This window comes from Mirounga leonina, unplaced genomic scaffold, assembly GCF_011800145.1.
Source record: "Mirounga leonina isolate KUSES-001 unplaced genomic scaffold, KU_Mleo_1.0 Mir_115, whole genome shotgun sequence".
NCBI lineage: Eukaryota > Metazoa > Chordata > Mammalia > Carnivora > Phocidae > Mirounga > Mirounga leonina.
Window position 1 is genome coordinate 83446526 of NW_023270268.1, and position 19969 is coordinate 83466494.

Here is a 19969-nt window from a genome sequence, read left to right on the forward strand (position 1 = left end):
CTCTCCCTCTGCCTGACGCTCCCCCTGCTTGTGCTCTCTCTCTCTCTCTCTGTCAAATAAATAAATAAATGAAAAAAAAAAGTTATTCAACCTCTAAGCCCGAGTGTCCACGTGTGTAAAACAGGGATAAAGAGAGAGCCTAGGTCATAAGATAATTCGAGTATTAAAGGAATTCATATGAGACAAGCCCTCAGTGCCAAGTACATAGTGAAGTATTTATTTATTTATTTTTAAAATAATATTTTATTTATTTATTTGAGAGAGAGAGGGTGCACATGAGTTGGGGGGAGGGGCAGAGGGAGAAGCAGACTCCCCACTGAGCAGGAAGCCCGATGCAGGGCTCGATCCCAAGACCCTGAGATCATGACCTGAGTGGAAGGCAGGTGCTTAATGACTGAGCCACCCAAGCGCCCCCATAGTGAAGTATTTAATAAACATCAGCTATTATTACCGGGATGGAGCTGGGTGTCACTATATTCCATCAGCTAATGAGAATGGGCACCCAAAATGAAAGGGGGTTTGTTTGTGAGGCAGTATTATTCAAAGAAGGGTCTCGAACTCTCCCAGTGTGCGTTGCAGCCACAGGCTGCCTCCTGTCACACCCACCTGGGTGGGGCTGCCCCACACGGTGCCTTTGCAGTGCATACGCCCTTGGGATAGGCCCCTTCTCCACAGGTTTGAGGGCCTAGACCTTGGGAAAGCTTAACACTGTTTCTCATTTGCCCCAGAGCCTGCATCACCACTTGGGAAAGCATTCAGCCAGCCCTGTTGAGCTGGGGCTGGCCTCCAGGCTCTAAAAACAATCACCACAACCATCACTATTTATTGAGCATCTACTCTGTCCCAGCTGCTGTTTGAAGTCATGGGGATAAGGTAGTGAATACAAAGTCTTGCCCCTGGGGAGCTGAGCCTCTAGTAGGGGTTAACAGATCAGAAGCAATAGCGTAAGTAAGGAAAACAGACGGTGTATCAGGGACGTCAGCTATGGGAAAAAACAGAGCAGGGTGAAGGGGTCTGGAGCCCCTGCGGTAGAGGTGGGGCACGGCTTCACGTGAGTGCTCAGGGGAGGCCTCACCGAGAAGCTGACCTGTGAGCAAAGCCCCGAAGGAGATGAGAAGTGAGCCATGGGGCTCTCAGGGCAGGAGCACCGGATGGGGCAGAAGCACCAACAAGAGCACAGACATGAGGCGAAACCGCACCTTGATGGTGATGGAACCGGACAGAAGCCACCGTCACCCGTGGGCCCGACGCACCTGGATGGTGAGCTGTCTGGCCAGAATGGCCCCGATGGTGTCACAGAGGCTGGTCAGGAGGCAGCACGCAGCACACAGCACTGACTGGTCCCGTCCGCATCTCTTTGCACATCTCAGGTAGAGAAGCCTGTGGTGACAGACAGGGGGCTTGGTGGGTATGGACAGAACACCAGAGCCATGAGGGGGTTCCCAGAGCAGGTGTCTGAAAAGGGCAATTGTGACTTTGTGTCCCTGTGAAGCACTCTCTCCCCCCAGGGATTCGGCGGGTATTTTTGAACTTGGTTTACAGATGGGAAAATCAAGGATCAAAGACCGCAGCACGAGCCCACGGCACGAGCCAGACCTGCCTCTCTAATGAAGAGGAATTTCTTCCCTCCCACAAATCAGGCCAACTCAAGTTCATGACCTACTACTCAGTGCTGGCAAACTAGCTGTCAGGTTTGATTATTGAAAGGAAACGTGCGGGTTATAAAAATAATTGCCTAAATGAAAAAGGCAACTTGATTCTTTCAAATTCACGTGAAATCCTTCAAAGCCGTACGTGCAGGGGGGTGGCCTGGCTTCTACCAGCCCTTGCCCAGATTAAGCATGTTCTTTACACACACACAGCGAGCAAGACTTCTCAAAGATGCCATGGCACTTTGGGCTGACCTCTCCCTACAGGCCCCTGGGGAGGGGCCTGACTTCCCTCCCTCATTCCCCTTCTCCTGCCCTGCCCCACTCCCCTGGAACAAGCACAGAAAGGCACAACAGCCTGGAAGGGCTCAGAGATCTCTTAGAAACACTTTGTTCTAGATGTTTCCGTGCTACATTTTATGGAGAAACTGAGGCACCGTTGCAGCTCTTGTTTCATTTTCTTCAACCACAAGGTGGTACTCACTCCATGTCGTCGTTAGGACTGTTTGGCTGGTTCTGAGGGCCCACCCTGGGGCACAATGGAGGAGGAGGGAAGGCTGCTGGGTTCCCACATTTCCTGATCTGCCAGATGAAGCCCCAAGCTCACAGTGAGAACAGAAACCTTTCATTTGGGCCCTGGGCTCCTGACACCAATTCAAAGCCTAAGAGCGAAGACTCTAGAGACTCTCTGGACTCAGATTAGAAATAGTTGATTTCAACCCTCACACTGGAGAGCCGAGAAAAGTGAGGCCTATGGTGACTAGGTGAGTTCATGGCAGACCCTCTGGCTTTGCATGTGGAGGCTTTGCTCCCCAGCCCTCAGGGGAGGGGGATCCTGGGCTGACCCTACCCCAGGCCACACACAGCTTGGAGGACATACATTCCCTGAAGACAAGGTGGGGAGGGGCTCAAGGAGGGCAATGTCCTGAAAACAATGGGTGTGCAGACCTGAGGTGGGCTGAAAAAGCAGAGCCTCTGCCCTCGGACTGACCAGCTGGGCATTCTCGGGGGACTTACCCAACCTCTCCCAACTCGAGTTTCCAGGTCAGGAAATGCCTAATAACGCACGTAGAGTGCCTCCTTAGTGTCCACTGGACAGTTTAGTCCTCACAAGTCTGCCCCTTTCTATAAGGGTCTGGGGGCTCAGTTCTTTCCATTCACTCAGGCAAGTTAGTTCACCTGTCAGAACCTCCAGCTTCCTCATGAGTACATGGGAGTAGTAACAGTCCCTCCCTCATGGGGCTGTGGCAGGGATGAAATGAGTTAATAAATGCAACACTGGGCCCACAGTAAATGTTCTAAGGGTCTTTTTATTTGCATTCCAGTGACTGAGTACCGGGGCTGCCAAATGTCTGCAGCAATATCACACGAGGGAGTGCAATGTCCACGGAGTGCCTACGATGAGCCAGTGCCAGCCCCCACCCTCCCCCCGGGGTTGCTGATCCTTTCTCCTCTGCCAGGGAATACTTGTGTTGCACCAGCTTGGGACAGGGTGGCCGAAGACCTGGAGGCCGTCTTTAACCAGGCTTCAGCCAGCTTAGGGCCCAGGTGACGGTGACCACTGTGGCCAGAGTCGGATCATCGCCAGTCCCCATGGCTGATCACAGGGCCTTGGGTAAAGGGAGGCCAGAAACACCGAGAGCCTTGTCCTCGGTCCTTGCCCTCTGCCAGATGGTGGTGGTGGCGCGGGAACAATAATAAGGATGTTTAATGAGCACACACTAAGAGCTTTACAGGGACTAACTCAGTTAATCCTGCCATCCGACCCATGAGTTACCATCCCCATCTAGGTGAGGAAAATGAGGCTCAGAGGTTTTCAGCTTGCCCAGCTCACACCGCCAGTCGGCGGGGAAGGGCTGACAATAGAACCCAGGCAGGACTGGCGGCTGCCGTCCCCGGCCCCACGCCACTGCACCACCCGGCCTCCTCCTGCTGGCCCCCAGCCAGCCTCCCGTGCGCGGAATCCGGAAAGAAGTCCCGACTTCAGTCCGCAGCCGAAGGCTCCTTTCGATCGCGGAGCTGAGCTGCCTCCTGCCTCCTCCCTCTCTGCCCCCTTCCTCCCAGGTTTCCAGGAGGGAGTTGGCGGCGGGGGTGTGGGGTTAGCGCCCCGCGCCCCGCTAGCCCCGCGCCCCCCGCGGCCGATCCGGCCCCCACCCCGCGCCGCCCGGTCCCGACCCCATTACAGCGTGTGGGCGGCGATCCAGCAGGAGGAGGCGCAGATCCACAGGCCGAAGGAGATGCAGACGCGGTGGCGGGCGAAGCAGCGGTCCAGGTAGTCCCAGTCCCAGAGCGCGGGCGCGGGCGCGGGGCTGGCAGCCTCCCCCATGGCTCTCCGGCTCCGCCCGGCCCGGGCCCCAGCCTCCCGCGTGGCGGGGCCCGGGCGCCGCCCGCCCGCGCTGCCGCCCCGCGCCCCCTTCCCCCGGCCCGGTGCCCCCGCGGCGGCGGCGGCCCCGGCAGAGCGCACGGCCGCGGCCCGGAGATGGGCGCGGGCAGCGGCGGCGGCGCGAGGGAAAAGTTTCCGGCACCGCGCGTCTCCCCACCCGGCGCGCTATTGTCGGGGGTCGGCGGGCCGGAGGCCGCCCCCCAGCGGCGGGAGCGGGCAGCGGCCTCCGCACAAAGGCTGCGGCCCCCGCCCCCCGACAGCCGCGGCGGCGCCGCTCCCGGACCCCTTGCGGTCCCCCACCCCGCGACCTGGCGGCCAGAGCCGAATACCGTGAACCGGGGGGTACGGTACAAGGCACTTCGCTCATTAAGCACCCCATTTTCTGAACCGAGCGATACACCTACTTCGTGCCTGGCGCAGCCCTTGGATGCTGGGGATCCTGGGGGTGAGCGGGCGGTTTGAGCCTTCTGAGGGTGCAAAAGAAAGGGTGCGGTGGGAGGCCGGGCAGGAGGACACAACCCCCCTCATCCCCCCCCCCCCCCCCCCCCCCCCCCCTTTCCGCCGTTGTCCGGCGCCGGGGGCGCCCCCCCCCCCCCCCCCCCCCCCCCCGCCACCCTCGCATCTTGTCTCCATTGTCAGAAGCCGTCAGCGACTCCCCACCCCTACCCCCCACGGAGTCGCCCAAGCCAGACTTCCAGAAGTCACCCTAGAAGGTGCCCAGCGAGCCGAGGAGGCGGGTGGTCTTGGCCAGCCTGCTGTCCCATCCTGCCACATTGCCACACAATGCTGGTACACAGAGCTCCTCTTGAAAACAAGCTATTACCATTTTAAAATTTCCTTGTTGATTTTAGTAAGTTTGCTTAAAGAACAGGTGACCGTATCACTTTGGTTTTTTCGTTTTCAAAAATAGCAGCTTTATGGAGATCTCATTCCTATACCATAAAATTCACCTGCTAAAGTGTACAATTCAGTGGTTGTTAGTGTATCCACATAGTCGTGCAACCACCACCACTATCTAATTTAACAACATTTTCCTCACTTGCCAGGAAGCCAGTACTCATTAGCAATTACTTTCCCCTCCACACTGGCAGCCTTAGGCAACCCCAAATCTACCTGCTGTCTCTACGGGTTTGTCTGTTCTGGAAATTCTATTATTTATTTATTTAAAGATTTTATTTATTTATTTGTGACAGAGAGAGCACACAAGCCAGGGGAGGGGTAGGCAGAGGGAGAAGCAGGCTCCCGGCTGAGCAAGAAGCCGGATGCGGGGCTCGATCCCAGGAGTCTGGGATGGTGACCTGAGCCGAAGACAGTTGCTTAACCGACTGAGCCACCCAGGCATTCCTCTTCTGGAAATTCTATCTAAAGGCAGTCCCATCCAATAAGTGAGCTTTTTGTGACTTCTTTCACTCAGCATAGTGTTTTTAAGGTTCATCCATGCTGTAGAGTGTGTCAGAACTTCCTTTCTTTTTATGGCTGAATAATATTCCATTGTGTGGATATATCACATTTTATTTCTCCATTCATCAGTTGGCGGACACTTGGGTTGTTTGCACGTTTTGGTTCTTATGAATAATGCTGCTGTGAACATTTGTGTAAAAGGTTTTGTGTGGACAGAGGTTTTCAGTTCTCTTGGGCATGTCCCTAGGAGTGGAATTGCTGGGGCTCCTGGTAACTGTGTTTGAGGTTTTGAGGAACTGCCAGACTGTTTTCCAAAGTGGCTACATTACTTTATATTTAAAGTTATGACCACTCACAGGAGAAATGAAACACCATTTGTCAGACATTTTCAGGCTAGGAGCTGAGGACGGGGTTTTTTTGTTGTTGTTTTAAAAGATTTTATTTTATTTATTTGAGAGAGAAAGAGTGTGAGAGAGGGCATGAGCGGGTTTGGGGGGGAGTGGGGAGGGGCAGAGGGAGAAGCAGACTCCCCCTGAGCAGGGAGCCAGACACCAGGCTCCACCCCAGGACCCTGAGATCATGACCTGTGCCGAAGGCAGGTGCTTAACTAACTGGCCACCCAGGCGCCTCTGAGGACATGTTTTTGAGAAAAACGGACAAGTCTCTACGTTCATGGAGCTTACGGTCCAGTAGGAGAGAGAGACATCAAACAAGCAATAGAACAAGCAAAAGCAAAATGAAAATATGTTATTCAAAAGAAGGGGCCAAAATTAAAATATGGAAATGATTAAGATAAAGTGATATAAAATGAACACCAACTAAGGCAAGATTAAAAGGTTAAATTAAAAGGAAAAAATCTCTCACTTTTTCTCAAATACATAAAATCTTAAAAAAATAAATAAAAGGAAAAAATATAGTAGCCAGGTTTCTCATAGACATAAACAAATACCCACAGTCTGATGGCCCTGCCTGATGGTTCTTTGTGGGTTCTTCGGGCACACCTGTGGATACTGACCTGTGATTCCTTGGATCCTGGGTTCCTCTGGTGACATGGCCTACCTACTGTTCCCAAAAGAGAATCCATTCCAAGAACTATGTTGCTAAAACGAGGACAAACCCTGCCTGTGTCCTCTCACAAGGTTCCCGCAGGGCACAGCTACCTTATGCTCTGCTTTGTTGAGGCTTGAAGACGCCAGAATTTAATTTGATTTGCTTCTTATTAGGACTTCCCTGTCCCTCAGGCTCAGTATAAGCCCTTGGAGGCTGGGCCCAGTTGAACAAATTGCTTCATTCCTCCCCACCCCACCCTGGACCAGGTTTACACACCTCAGCAGTTTTTCCTTAGAGTGGCTAGTTCTCAGCCTTTCCAGTGAACTCTTTGAGAATTTGGAGAAAACCTCAACCCTAAAAATTAGGAACATGTGTGCACACCCACGCAGTTGTTCATATAATCTTAAGGAATTTGTGGAAGTCCTGAAATGCAACTATAGATTTTGTGGAAGTCGAGAACCCAGACAAAAAACCCCTCATGTAAGGGGCACTTGGGTGGCTCATTCGGTTAAGCGTCTGCCTTCCGCTCGGGTCATGATCCCAGGGTCCTGGGGTCAAGTATTGCACTCCCTGCTCAGTGGAAAGCCTGCTTCCCCCTGCTTGTGCTCTCTCTCTCTCACTCTCGCTCTGTCTCAAATAAACAAATAAAATCTTAAAATCTTAAAAAAAACACAAAACCCTCATTTAAGGGGTTAAGCCCTGAGTCCCCTCCCAAAGCACTGGGGGCGGTGCGGCGCATAGACGGAGGTGTGGGGATCACTCAGCCGGCCTGTCAGAAAGTGTCCCTGCTGAATCCAGCTCTCTGGGCACGTGTGCTTGGAATCTGCACCGATTCATCATTTCCTGTGGCTGCTCTAACAGATGAGCATAAACTTAGTGGCTTAAAATAGCAGAAATATATTCCCTCCCGGTTCTGAAAGCAGGTTCCCTGGACCACAATCAAGGGGACTCTAGAAGGGGAATCCATTCATTGTCTCGCTTCATCCCCTGTCTGGGGGCTGCCAGCGCTCCTTGCTTGAGGCCTCATCACTTAACTCCGTCTCTCCCTCCGTGCTCACGCTGGCCTCGTCTTGTGTCCGATCTCCCTGTCTCTTTCCTATAAAGATTGCATTTGTGACCTGCTCAGATCATCCACGTTACACCCCCCATCTCAAGACCCTTAACCGAATCACATGTGTGGACTCGTTTCCCATATAAGGTTCCAGGGATTATGAGCTGGTATTTTGGGGGGCCATTAGTCAGCCTACAACACTGCCTTCCCACAAGCTTCCTGTGCGATTCTTATGAGAAATGCGGGCTTGTGGAGATGGCCCTCAATGGGGGCGGACCGGTTGTGGGGAGCTCAGCCCCTGGACACGTTGGCTCATAGGAAAATGCAATGGGAAGAATGTGGGCTTTGGAGCCTTCTGAAGCGGTCCTCCCTGCCCAGGCTGCTCTGTGTCCTGATCCTGGAGGGGCACTGGGCCTATACTCCTCCTCAGCTAGCACACCCTTCCGAGCGGGATGAGTGCTGTCTTTCTGCCAGGCTGGGAGCATCTTCAGCCAGGGCTGTCTAGTTCCTATCTGTATCCCCAGCACCTGACTCAGTGCCTAGCACGTAATAAGGAAAATAGTTGCTGAACGAATGGATTTTTTTTTTTAAGATTTTATTTATTTATTTGACAGAGAGAGAGAGAGAGAGAGCACAGATAGGCAGAGCGGTAGGCAGAGGGAGAAGCAGACTCGCTGCTGAGCAGGGAGCCTGATGTGGGGCTCGACCCCAGGACCCTGGGATCATGACCTGAGCCGAAGGCAGGCGCTTAACTGACTGAGCCACTCAGGTGCCCCATGAATGTATTTAAAAAAAAAAGATTTATCTATTTTATAGAGAAAGAGAGAGAAACATGAGTGGAAGGGGCAGAGAGAGAGGGAGAGTCTCAAGCAGACTCCCCAATGAGTGCATAGCCCAGTTCGGGGCTCAATCCCAGGACCCCAAGATCATGACCTGAGCTGAAACCAAGAGTTGTATGCTCAACTGACTGCACCACCCAGTCAGTTGATATTTAATTATTAAAGATTTTATTTATTTGACAGAGCAAGAGAAAGGGGGAGAGAGCACAAGTAGGGGAAGCCGCAGCAGGAGAGGGAGAAGCAGGCTTCCCGCCGAGCAGGGAGCCCGATGCGGGGCTCGATGCCAGGACCCCAGGATCATGACCTGAGCCGAAGGCAGATGCCCAACGACTGAGCCACGCAGGCGCCCTGGACCGACGTGATATGTACTGTAGTAAGAGCATGTTTACGATGCTTCAGTGCCCCCACCATCGTGCGTGCGGGTGTGTTGGAAGGGCTTTTAAGAAACCCACAAGCGGGGCTTGGGCGGGTAAGCTTGCTTTTGGCACTAGGGTGGCACGAGCAAAAGCCGAAGCCCAGCAGGCGAGGTCCTGCAGCAAGGGAGGAGACGGGCAGGAGAGCAGGCCGCGCCACCCAGTCATCAGGGAAGCGGGACTTCATCCGGTCGGGAACACAGGGTTATATAGGTGAACCTACGCCCTTCCTGCTGTGAGGACCTCTCCCGAATTCTGCCAGGACCTTCCACAGGGCCTTTCACACAGTCGGCCCTCAGGAAGTGAATCAGTTCCTTCACCAGGCTCCTGGAGGCCCGGCAGCTGCCCCACCCAGAAGCTAAAGCTAATGTTCCTTTGGCCACGGTCCAGAGTTTGCCGAAAAGAAAAGCTAACAAGAGGACCGTCACACAGGTCCTCCCTCTGCGGCATTTCCTGTTGGCAGGGGCACTGAGCCCATAGGCTTTGTACTGGACAAGGAAGGGCTGTGGCAGCCGGGACTGTCCTGCAGGAGCCGGCGGCCAGCGCAGCTGGAAGTGCCAGTCTCCTTGGGGGGACAGGCCGGCAGCTCAGTCGCTTCCCTTCTGAGGACCTGCTGCCCCCTGCCAGTGTCCCTGTAGGATGTTTTATTTAGAGGAAGGGCTCGTGGCTGCTACTCAAACAGCAACATTAAAAAAGGCTCTCTGCCAGTTGGATTTACCTGCTAGCAACATAGCAATCAATTCTCAGAGGATGCCTTTTGAAATAATGGCATTTCCAAATCTGAATCAGGCCCACTGTGGACATGCTGGACTGTCATGAGAGAAGCAGGTGGTAGGACTGTCAGGGTCCTTGGTTCTTTAACCTCCATCGTCAACTCACTGTTTGGTCTTGTGAAAATTCTACTTTTGGTTCCCCCTCAAGTTCTTCATTAATAACACCCTTTTGCTGAAAGTCACTTACTTCACAATGCTCAGAAGCTAGGCAAGGGCTAATGGAACTCATAGATGTTGAAACATTACATTAAGGAAATTTTTTAAGTAATCTCTACCCCCAGCGTAGGGCTCAAACTCACGCACTGAGAATCAAGTCGCATGCTCTACCGACTGAGCCAGCCAGGGGCCCCAGGTTACTCACCTTTTATTTAACTAATTAATTAATCAATTTATTTATTTATTTTTCTAAAGATTTTACTTATTTATTTGACAGAGACAGCTAGCTAGAGAGGGAACACAAGCAGGGGGAGTGGGAGAGGGAGAAGCAGGCTTCCCGCCGAGCAGGGAGTCCGATGCGGGGCTCGATCCCAGGACCCTGGGATCATGACCTGAGCCGAAGGCAGACGCTTAATGACTGAGCCACCCAGGCGCCCCGGTTACTCACCTTTTAAAGAGCCAACTAAATAGAATTCAGTACTTGAATATTTGCAACTCTTAGTTACCTACTTTACAAGTAGCCAAGATGTACAAATTATAAATATGAAACCCACCCCTTTCTTCCCCCACTCTCCTGAAAAAATTCTGAAACCTTTGATTGTTGGGTCAGGCAAGAGTTAAAAGTCATTACTGTTATCAATTAACTTCTGAAGTTGTTACTAGTCACAGTTTAAGTGCCTAATAGTCACATCTGGCTGTAGTTACCTATAGGATAGCACAGATTATAGAACATTTATTTGCACTGTAGCCAGAAAGTTCTATTTGACGACCCCCATATTACAACATCTATAGCAGCACAACTTTTAGAAATCAAAACCCTTTGGAGAATAATGATGTATCTGTGTAGGTTCACTGTTAACAGATGCACCACTGTGGTGCGGGGTGTTCAGGGTGGGGGAGGCTGTGCATATGTGGGGACTGGCGAATATGGGAACTCTGTACTTAACTGCTTAATATTGCTGCGAGCCAAACACTGTTCTAGAAAATAGTTAATTAAAAATTAAAAAAAAACCCTGCAAAAACATCTACATGTCCATCAATAATAGAACCATAAACTACCCTAGAGCAATGACAATTTATTATTTATCATATGTAAGACTATGGACGAATCTCACGATGTTGGATTAAAGAAGCCAGATACATGAGTACACAATGTAGACTGTGTATGTATCATACAAAATCTGGTGAAAAGGTCAGAATAGCGGTTACTCTTGGGAAGATCTGTTTGTGGCTGAAAGGAAGCACGGAATGTTGACCCTTCTGTGTCTTTTTTTTAAAGATTTTATTTATTTGACAGAGAGAACACAAGCAAGGGGAGTGGGAGCGGGAGAAGCAGGCTTGTGGGGCTCGATCCCAGGACCCTGGAACCATAGACCTGAGCCGAAGGCAGACACTTAACCAACTGAGCCACCCAGGTGCCCTGACCCTTCTGTGTCTTAATCAAGGTGCTGGTTGCATCAATGTGTTGTTTGTGAAAAGTCAGCTATCTATACTCTTACGATTGTGTGCTTTCTGTATACATATCACACTTCAATATAACATTTAAAAGATGTATTCAGAGTCTACTGTGTACTGGGCACTTTTCACTTACATAATGCCTTTCACTTTGAGATTGCTCAAAATTGGTTTCCCTTCATATCAGAGTCTTTTGAAAGCAAAATCTTTCCTTTCTCTAGGGCCCTCTTCACCCTCAACTGGTCAATAGTATGATGAACACGACAGACAACAAATGGTTAAGGGTGGATATTTTGAATGATTTTTCCTCACTTCTCCACAAAGACGTTAGAGGTATGGCATTAAACAGATTTCTGGCTTGCTGCCATATTTTCCAGTTTACCTACGAAGAAAGCATATGTTGCTACTGATATCTTGACCAAAACCTTAACTTCCTTCTAGTTTCCCAAAAAGTAAACAGATGACAGATGTGTACCAGGTTCTACTTTAAAAGGACAGTATATTTCTTGTAATAAAATGCTGGGAAAAAATTCAAAACCATAAAGTGATAATGCTAATGACTGGAATTTATTTAGTCTAAAGTACTAACTGCTACAAGGGTGAGGATACCTACAAAAATTGAAAGGATGCTTCACAAGACACCCATTCTGGGCAGAAGCAAAGGTGAAACTAGAAAGCCCCCTTTCAGGGTGTCCTAGTTTTGGTTTTTCAGACTCTAAGCAGAGGACTTAGGTTTAGTTAATTTTCTTAAGTAGGCTCCAGACTTAAAGTGGAGCCCAACATGGGGCTTGAGCTCACAACTTGAGCTGAGATCGAGAGTTGGACGCTTAACTGACTGAGCCACCCAGCACCCTGTTCACTGTGGGCAAGTGGGGCTCAATCCCTCTGAGGGTGCAGTGAGGCACATGTACAATGTACGCACCGAGTGATAGGGAAGCCGGGGCACTTACCAACCAGCCCGTTCTTTACCAGTTGGCGGTTGCTCTGGGGGTGTTACATCCCCAGCCCTTCTAGATTGCCCTGTGTGCAGGCTGAGCAGGCTCCTGTGGGGCAGGAGAAAGGAATACAGGGCTTTGGTGGTGGAAAGACTTGCACAGGAACTGTCCACTGGGGCTGCAGGTGAACTCATAGTGGGCTAAGGGATATGGAGTGGTGTGGGGCATCCACAAAGACATCTCTTACTAGTAATACTTGCTAGAAAATTGAGTTAGATGCTCTTCACAATTGTTCCACATTCACAAAAATTAAATACCAAAGGTATACATCCAGAAATAAGCCCTCACACATTTATGTTCAATTCTTGGCAAGGGTGCCAAAACAATTCAATGGGTAAACACTAGTTTTTTCAACAAATGGTGTTGGGACTACTGGATACCATATGTAAAGAATGAAGTTGGTCCAACTACCTCACACCATATACAGTAACCCAAAATGGACCACAGACGTAAATCTATGAGCTAAAACTATAAAACTCTTAGTAAGAACATAGGGGGTAAATCTTAGTAACCTTGGATTTGTGAATAGTTTCTTAAATTTAACACCAAAAACACAAGCAACCAAAGAAAAAATGGATACATTTGGACTTCATCAAAATTAAAACTGCTCCAAGGGACACTGTAAGAAAATGAAGACACCCCACTGAATGGCAAATGACAGATCTGATAAGGGACTTGTACATACAATGTACAAAGGACCTTTGTAACTCAGTAACAAGATAACTCAATTAAAGAATAGGCAAAGGATCTCTTAATTGACATTCTTCCAAAGATGATATACAAGTGGCCAGTAAGCATATGAGAAGATGCTCAATCAACATCATTCGTTGTTAAGGGAATGCAAGTCAAAACCATGAGATACCACTTTGTACCCACTGGGATGGCCAAGACATAAAAAGACAGGTAGTAACAAGTGTTGACAAGGATATGGAGAAATGGGGGGCGCCTGGGTGGCTCAGTCGGTTAAGCATCTACCTTTGGCTCAGGTCATGATCCCAGGGTCCTGGGATGGAGCCCCGCATCGGGCTCCTTGCTCAGCGGGGAGCCTGCTTCTTCCTCTCCCTCTGCTGCTCCCACTTGTGCTCTCTCTCAAATAAATAAAATCTTAAAAAAAAAAAAAAAAAAGGATATGGAGAAATTAGAACCTGTTGATGGGAAATGTAAAATGGTGCAGCCATTCTGAAAAAGTCTAGTAGCTGCTCAAAAGGTTAAATATATTGCAGTTCCACTCCTATATACCTGATTAAAAAACCTGTGTCCACACAAAAACTTGCACACAAATGTTCAGAGCAGCATTATTTATAATATAAAGTGGAAACCCAAATGTCTTTTTAAATGATTTTATTTGAAAGCGCACAAGTGGGGGTAGCTGCAGAGGGAGAGGGAGAAGCAGACTCCCTGCTGAGCGCGGAGCACGAGGTGGAGCTGGATCGCAGGACCCTAGGACCCCAGGACCCCAGGACCCCAGGATCATGAGCTGAGCTGAGCTGAAGTCAGATGTTTAACTGACTGAGCCACCCAGGTGCCCCTGGAAACCCAAATGTCTTTTAACTGATAAATGGAATAAACAAAATGTGGTATATACATTCGATGGAATGTATTATTTGGTAATAAAAAGCAATGAAGTATGGAGAGATGTTAGAATACACGAACCTTGAAGACATCAGGCTAAGTGAAAGCCAGTCACAGGTCACACAGCTTATGATTCCATTTATTTGAATGTAAAGAAGAGGCAAGTCCATATATAAAGCAGATTAGTGGTTGCTTGGGGCTAGGGGGGTGAGAGGATTGGGAGCCAATAGCTAAAGGGTCCTGGGCCTCTTTTTGTGACAGTAATGTAGAATTCATTACAGTGATAGTTACACAACTCTGAATATACTAAGAACCATTGCACTGTATACTTTAAATTGGTGATTTTGCACGGTATATGAATCTCAATAAAACTGTTACAAAAATAATCAAGAGCATGGAAACATATGTACCTACTTTTTCTGTAAAGTCTCATGTTTTAGCTATTACACTATCATTAAAGCAAAACTTATTCTAAATCAGTACATGCTTTGTTCATTCAGTATGGAAGTTTCTCCCACACAACTGTGCCTGTTCTTCAGTAAATGGAACAAAGTATATTTTAACATGCCAATGCTGTTCCTCTACCAATGAGCTTTTTTTTTTACCGAGACGGTCTCATTTTTCTCAGATAAAAGGGAATGACTAGAAGTAGATTGTTGCAGATGGGATCAACACCATTTTAGAACCTCCTTAGCTTTGCCTCCTCTCAATTTGCCTCAGCCTTGGTCTGGAGTAACCTTTCACTCAGTATTTAAAGAATTAGAACACTAACCCCTTACCTATTTATAAACCCTTCCTTGGCTTATCCAGTACTTTAGAGAAAACATCCAGAATCCTCCCCACACGCTCAAAGGCCCCATGTGGCGGCTCCTGCTAACGTCCTTCCTGCTTCAGGCCCTACTCCTGCTGTGGCCATTTTCCAGTGCCCTTTCCCGCCACACAGGAGGTGGGGTTTGTTAAATGAACAAGTGTACTTTTTTTATTCTCCAGGTGGAAAACATTTTCAAATATATCTTAAATTTATCATGGCCACATAGGGCAAGGCTTAACTGTGAATTCATAGATGAACTTTGAGGGTCTGTGTTTCTTATGGGAATGGGCACTTTTCTGGAGAAAGCATCCATAACTTCCATTAGATTTCCAAAAATACCTATCACACAAAACAAGGTAAGGAACTGAGTTAAGGGAATAATGAGGCTCACAGAAAAAGGGAGACAAAAGTAAAGTGAGAAGCTAAAACAGCCATTGTGTATTTATTACAAACAATGGCGCTATAAAAGGTAAACTGCCTTTGTCATTCTTGATGGTTCTAAGTACCAAGGAGATCAGGGATCCCTATGCCTAAAACAAAAACCCAAAAATCCCTGTAGTTAGCTACAGAAGACCGCATGCTTCCCTCTGTAATAGCGGCTCATGTTGATGGTGATTTTCCAAGAAGGCCGTGCTCTCCAGAAGCTTTTGAAAACTACACACGCCAGTCCCCCATTCCAAGATCTGATATGCCTTCTGCCATACCAGGGGTGTACTGGGTCTGTGTGAGGTTGAGAGTCATTAACGTAACTAATGTTCTCTAAAGAAGCCATCTAAAACTCAAACTGTTTAAAGAACGTGAAATGTCCAAATGGCAATGTATCTACATAAACCAGGAAAACATCTGTCAGTGGCAATTTAATTTTAGTATCTTAAAAAAAAAAAAACCAAACTCCAACTTACAAATTAGTATGCATCTGCGTATTTGTTCACACACACACACAACCATGTGTTCCCTCATCTTAGGTTCAGCCTTCTACAGGACGAGGTTTCTGGGGCTCCAAGATGACTGTGTTGGTCGCTGCTCCAAGGAGCCCCCCGTCTGGATACTGGTGTTTGGTGTGGCTGCGTGCCACGAGAGCAGCGTCCATTCTGTGCAATCACAGGCCAGAGCAGCTCCTGTTCTATTCCAGATGCACAGTGCAGAAGCCATTTCTGTTGCAGCCCAAGTTCATGTATCCAGGTGCTTATACAGTCGACGACTTTTCTCTTTTTTATTTCTGTTGCCATGTTTTTTCCAGGCCTTCCCAGCCCTGCTCTCAGCGCTCACAGTAGCTGCGGTCACCATGCCACTCCCAGGCTTGTAGCCCATCACAGCCTGCACTCCTTTGGTCAAAGCTCTCACATTTTCCTAGGAAGTAAGACAGCATTATTTGAGGTGTGAGCACAGGATTATTTATGGAGAACTCCAAGAACAACTAAATTCCACCTACTGATAAACAAACAAAATGTGGTCTATCCATTCAATGGAATACTATTTGGCAATAAAAAAAAGTGTGGATAATACATGGATGAACCTTGAAGTCACGATGCCAAGTTAAAGAAGCCAGTCACCAAAGGCCACAGAGTGGGCGATTCTATTTATAGGAAACGTCTGGGACAGGCCAATCTATCCAGGACAAAGTAGACGAGTGGTTGGCGGGGGTTGGAGGGAAGAGGGGAATAGTGAGTCACTGCTAATGGCTACAATGTTTCTTTCTAGAGTGAAAAAATGTTCTAAAATTATGGTGATAGTTGCACAATTCTGAATATACTACAAATTATTGAACTGCACTTTAAAAGGGTGAATTTTATGCTATGTGAAGGGGTATTTCAACAAAACTGCTATATAAAATGTGTTGGATCAGAGGGTAAGGGAAAACTTTAAAACTTACTTGATGGAAAAAAGTTTTATCAACTATATTTTCAATCTGTGTTGCTTTTTTATTTCTGCCTGGATGTACTTTCAGTTCGCCACCGTTTGTTTGGCTCTCTAGGAGTCGCTGGTGTTGCTGCTGAAAGGTCACAGGGTCTCTTCCAGGAGGAGGATGACAGTACAGAAGTTGACCCTACGAAGCCAACAAGAAGCGGAACAGCACATCACAGGTGCCATGTGTGTTATCGAGAAGAAAAAGTCCTCCGAGAAGACCTCTCCGCCAGGCGCCCTGACAAGCTTCCTGCTTTCTGATGTGAGCTGAGCGGAGTTCTGTCACCTACAACTGGAGAGCCCTAACGAAGACACCGACCGTGCTCCTTAACGTGTTCGGGAGGCCTCGCCGGCCCACAGCCCCCACACCAGAAAGAAATCTTTCTCCTCTGTGCTTTTTACCTTGTTTGCATTTCTACTAAAGTGTCCTTCAGTACGCTGACATGACTGTACTTAGGATAAATATTTTCCAAAACAAAAACCAGGACGCAACTAGACAGCAGGATGATACTATGGGGATGTTGGGCTGGCCGTGGTTGCTCACTGGGCGCAAATTTTCTGCTTCCTGCTGTAAGCGCTCTATAAACTGTGGTTGGTTTTAACTCATCTTCTCATCTTCCATGGTTTTACAAGTGGTAAATGAATAAATAATTTATCCATACAAATATTCCATTAACTTCTTTCTTCCTGAACTGAAGGCAAGATTGTGCTGCCCAATTTGACTCCTGTGCTTCCCAGAGCTCTCCTGATGTGGCACTGAGGAGGGGGAACAAAGCCAAATCCTCATAACCAGTTATTACTGGAGACCCGGAAGGCTTGTTTGTGAAAAGAATTAAGCTTAATACTTAACAACTATTGGGGGTTAATTATGCGTCAGGCACTGAGCTTAGTGGTGTGTGTGTCTCCACATACATAGATTTTTCTCATTTACTTCCCATAACAATCTCATGAGATAGGTACTATTAATTCCTATTTTACTGATAAGGAAAACCCCAAACTTAGCATGTGTTCATTTGTAATACGAGAATGACCACCTCATGGACTTGTGTATTTTTAACGAGGTGACAACACGGAGAACATTTTGCACTGCCCTCAGCTGGGCTCGCTGGGAGTGCTGTTGTCACGAGGGGACGCGCAGGGAGAAGGGCAGATGACCAGCTACGCTGCAGGGAGGGTGGGGACACAGCTGTCACAGGAACCAGCAAGGGCTTCGGGAGATGGAAAAACATTTTCTCACTTTCACTGAGGACATGCGTAGAGCCCTCTCCCTCGTGTTACGCTGTTGGTTACATGTAGGGTTCAGACGATGCTAGCTCCCCTGGATCAAGAATGCCCGGCCAAGGCGGCGGGTCCCCTCCCCCAGAAGAGCCGCTCAAACCTTGCCAATGCTGCCTCTCACTGATGACACCACCACCTCAGTGAGGAAGCATCTCCTCTCTAACTCAACAGGTTGCCGGCATCTAAAAGCACACCATGAGGACGAAGGCCTGTTTACTCCAGAGCAACAAGGAGCCGGGCTCACTTACGCTGACGTAGTCCTTCAGGATATAGCGAGCAGACCGCGGCTGGTCTGGCTGCCCATGCGCAGTCATGAATCCTCGCATGTCTGTGAGGAGAAATAGTGGTGCAAAACCCAAGTGAGAAGCCAGAACGTCACAACAAAGACAACCGACGTGACGGAAGTTTAGTCTAACTATGCATGCTGAATTGCTAGTTTTTAAAAATTTTTTTAAAAGATTTTATTCATTCCTTTGAGGGTGGGGGGAGAGCATGAGCAGAGGGGAGAGGCAGAGGGAGAAGCAGACTCCCTGCTGAGTCGGGAGTCCAACATGGGGCTCACTCCCAGGACCTGGAGATCACAACCTGAGCTGAAGGCAGACACTTAACCATCTGAGCCACCCAGATGCTTTAAAAAAGCAACTATCATGGTAGAAGATAATCTGGTTAGCACCATAAAGACATCTGAGAATCCAGGTAAACAGACGATATTGTTCTGATACCCTAGCACCAAGCGGTAACGTTCAATTTCTCTCTACTCCAGTTATTTCTTTCATCTCTTGATTTTAAAAACATTTAATCACGGAGGCTACCTGTAGAATGCTATGTTGTCACTATTATTAGCAAAACCAAAAGCAATACAGTAAGCCTCTTTTTGTTTAGTGATGTATCTATGCTTTTTCCAGTTTCTCCAACATACTATACAGACCCCTCTAATACTGACTCAGTTAGAGGGAGTAGCAGAGCACAGTGGTTAAGAATATGGGCTTTGGCAGACAGGTGGGGTTCAAAACTCAGCTTCCTCACCTAGTAGCTGTGTAGTAGGCTCTGTCATGTTTAGAAGGAAATGGTGAGAATCTTAGTTCACATAATACACAAAAACACATTTAGGCAGATTAAAAATCTAAAGATTAAAAAAAAAAAAGATATTAGAGGGAAACAATTTTGTCCTTCTGAGATAGGGAAGGCCCTCCCCAAGTAAAACACCAAACCTCATCAAGCCAAAAAGGAAAAAAAAAAAAAAAGGCTATTAAAATTGGTAATGTCTACAGGGTTAAAGAAACCACAAAGGACTCCTACAAATCATTAAGACAACAAAAGATGCATAGCAAATGGTGATTCCCAGAAGAAACAGAAATGGCTAACGTATGGACAGATGTCCCATTTCACTAGTACTTAAAGATATGCAAATTAGGTTAGTTAGCAACATCTTTTAAAATGAACTGTCAGAAACTATGCTTTACAGACCTGCAGATGATCCTAGAAACTGTACATATGTGGTCATCCATTTTTATTCTGATTTTATCAGATTTAGATGACAAATCTTAAAAAACTCAAACTCAATTACTTTTCATTTTATCTTATCTGGAAGTCAAACTAAATGGGAAGTCTGGTGGAAGTCCACCTTTCCCCATCTTTCAGGCGCTGGCACCAGAGAGATGTCTGGATTATGAAATGGGTTCTCATCCAGGCTACACCACTGACCAGACACCACCGTGGATAAGTCATTTCATGCTCTGATTTCAGATTGTCTTAAAAAAAAAGGAGGCGAAAGGTGGCATGATTTTTAAGGTCTTTTCTAGTTCTGTGATTTTGTGACTATACCAGTCTCATCAAAACTGCTTAGTATTTATCCTCTTTAAAGTCTCCCAACTAAACTAGGTTCAAGTTCTGGTTTAAGTGTGTTTCATATCAAATCACCTTTCTCTGCGAGAAAGATACAAGTTTTTTCTCTTCGTATCAAATCACTCAATAACCTGAACTCCTTCCCTGTTGGTGGCAGTTCCTTTAAAGGCATGCCACAGATGTATGGAAATGTTTCTAACATTGTTATTTCTTTAGGTAGACGTAGGTTCCTCCAGACCACCTTTAAAGTTTGTATTTAAGGTAAATAAATCACAATCAGTTGAAGAACGATAGGCAGATAGCTCCCACATAGAACTGGGGTAAGACATAGAGGTGGGAGAGCAGTGGACTCATTTTAATGTCAAACAAGGTTTCCAAGGGACTGATGGAAGG

At 47.8% G+C, this 19969-nt stretch overlaps 2 protein-coding genes across 6 annotated transcripts in view; both read right to left on the reverse strand.

Annotated features, from left to right (window-relative positions):
* TMEM44 (transmembrane protein 44) overlaps positions 1 to 4518 on the reverse strand; it is a 33507-nt gene extending 28989 nt beyond the window's left edge. For 3 of the 5 annotated variants that reach the window (XM_034999854.1, XM_034999851.1, XM_034999850.1), the window contains exons 1-2: positions 3833 to 4031; positions 1254 to 1380 (exon numbers count right to left, since the gene is read on the reverse strand). In XM_034999854.1, the coding sequence (XP_034855745.1) occupies positions 1254 to 1380; positions 3833 to 3975 (270 nt within the window). In that variant the 5' untranslated portion in view covers positions 3976 to 4031. Of the gene's footprint in view, positions 1 to 1253; positions 1381 to 3832; positions 4033 to 4436 lie in introns of those variants that run through there. The other 2 variants (XM_034999855.1, XM_034999853.1) reach the window with 2 other exon arrangements.
* Positions 4519 to 13858: 9340 nt separating this feature from the next.
* The window catches only part of LSG1 (large 60S subunit nuclear export GTPase 1), a 29834-nt gene continuing 23723 nt past the window's right edge, over positions 13859 to 19969 (reverse strand). Inside the window, exons 12-14 of the mRNA XM_034999849.1 lie at positions 17980 to 18059; positions 16422 to 16595; positions 13859 to 15898 (exon numbers count right to left, since the gene is read on the reverse strand). Of these exons, the coding sequence (XP_034855740.1) occupies positions 15719 to 15898; positions 16422 to 16595; positions 17980 to 18059 (434 nt within the window). The 3' untranslated portion in view covers positions 13859 to 15718. The remainder of the gene's footprint in view (positions 15899 to 16421; positions 16596 to 17979; positions 18060 to 19969) is intronic.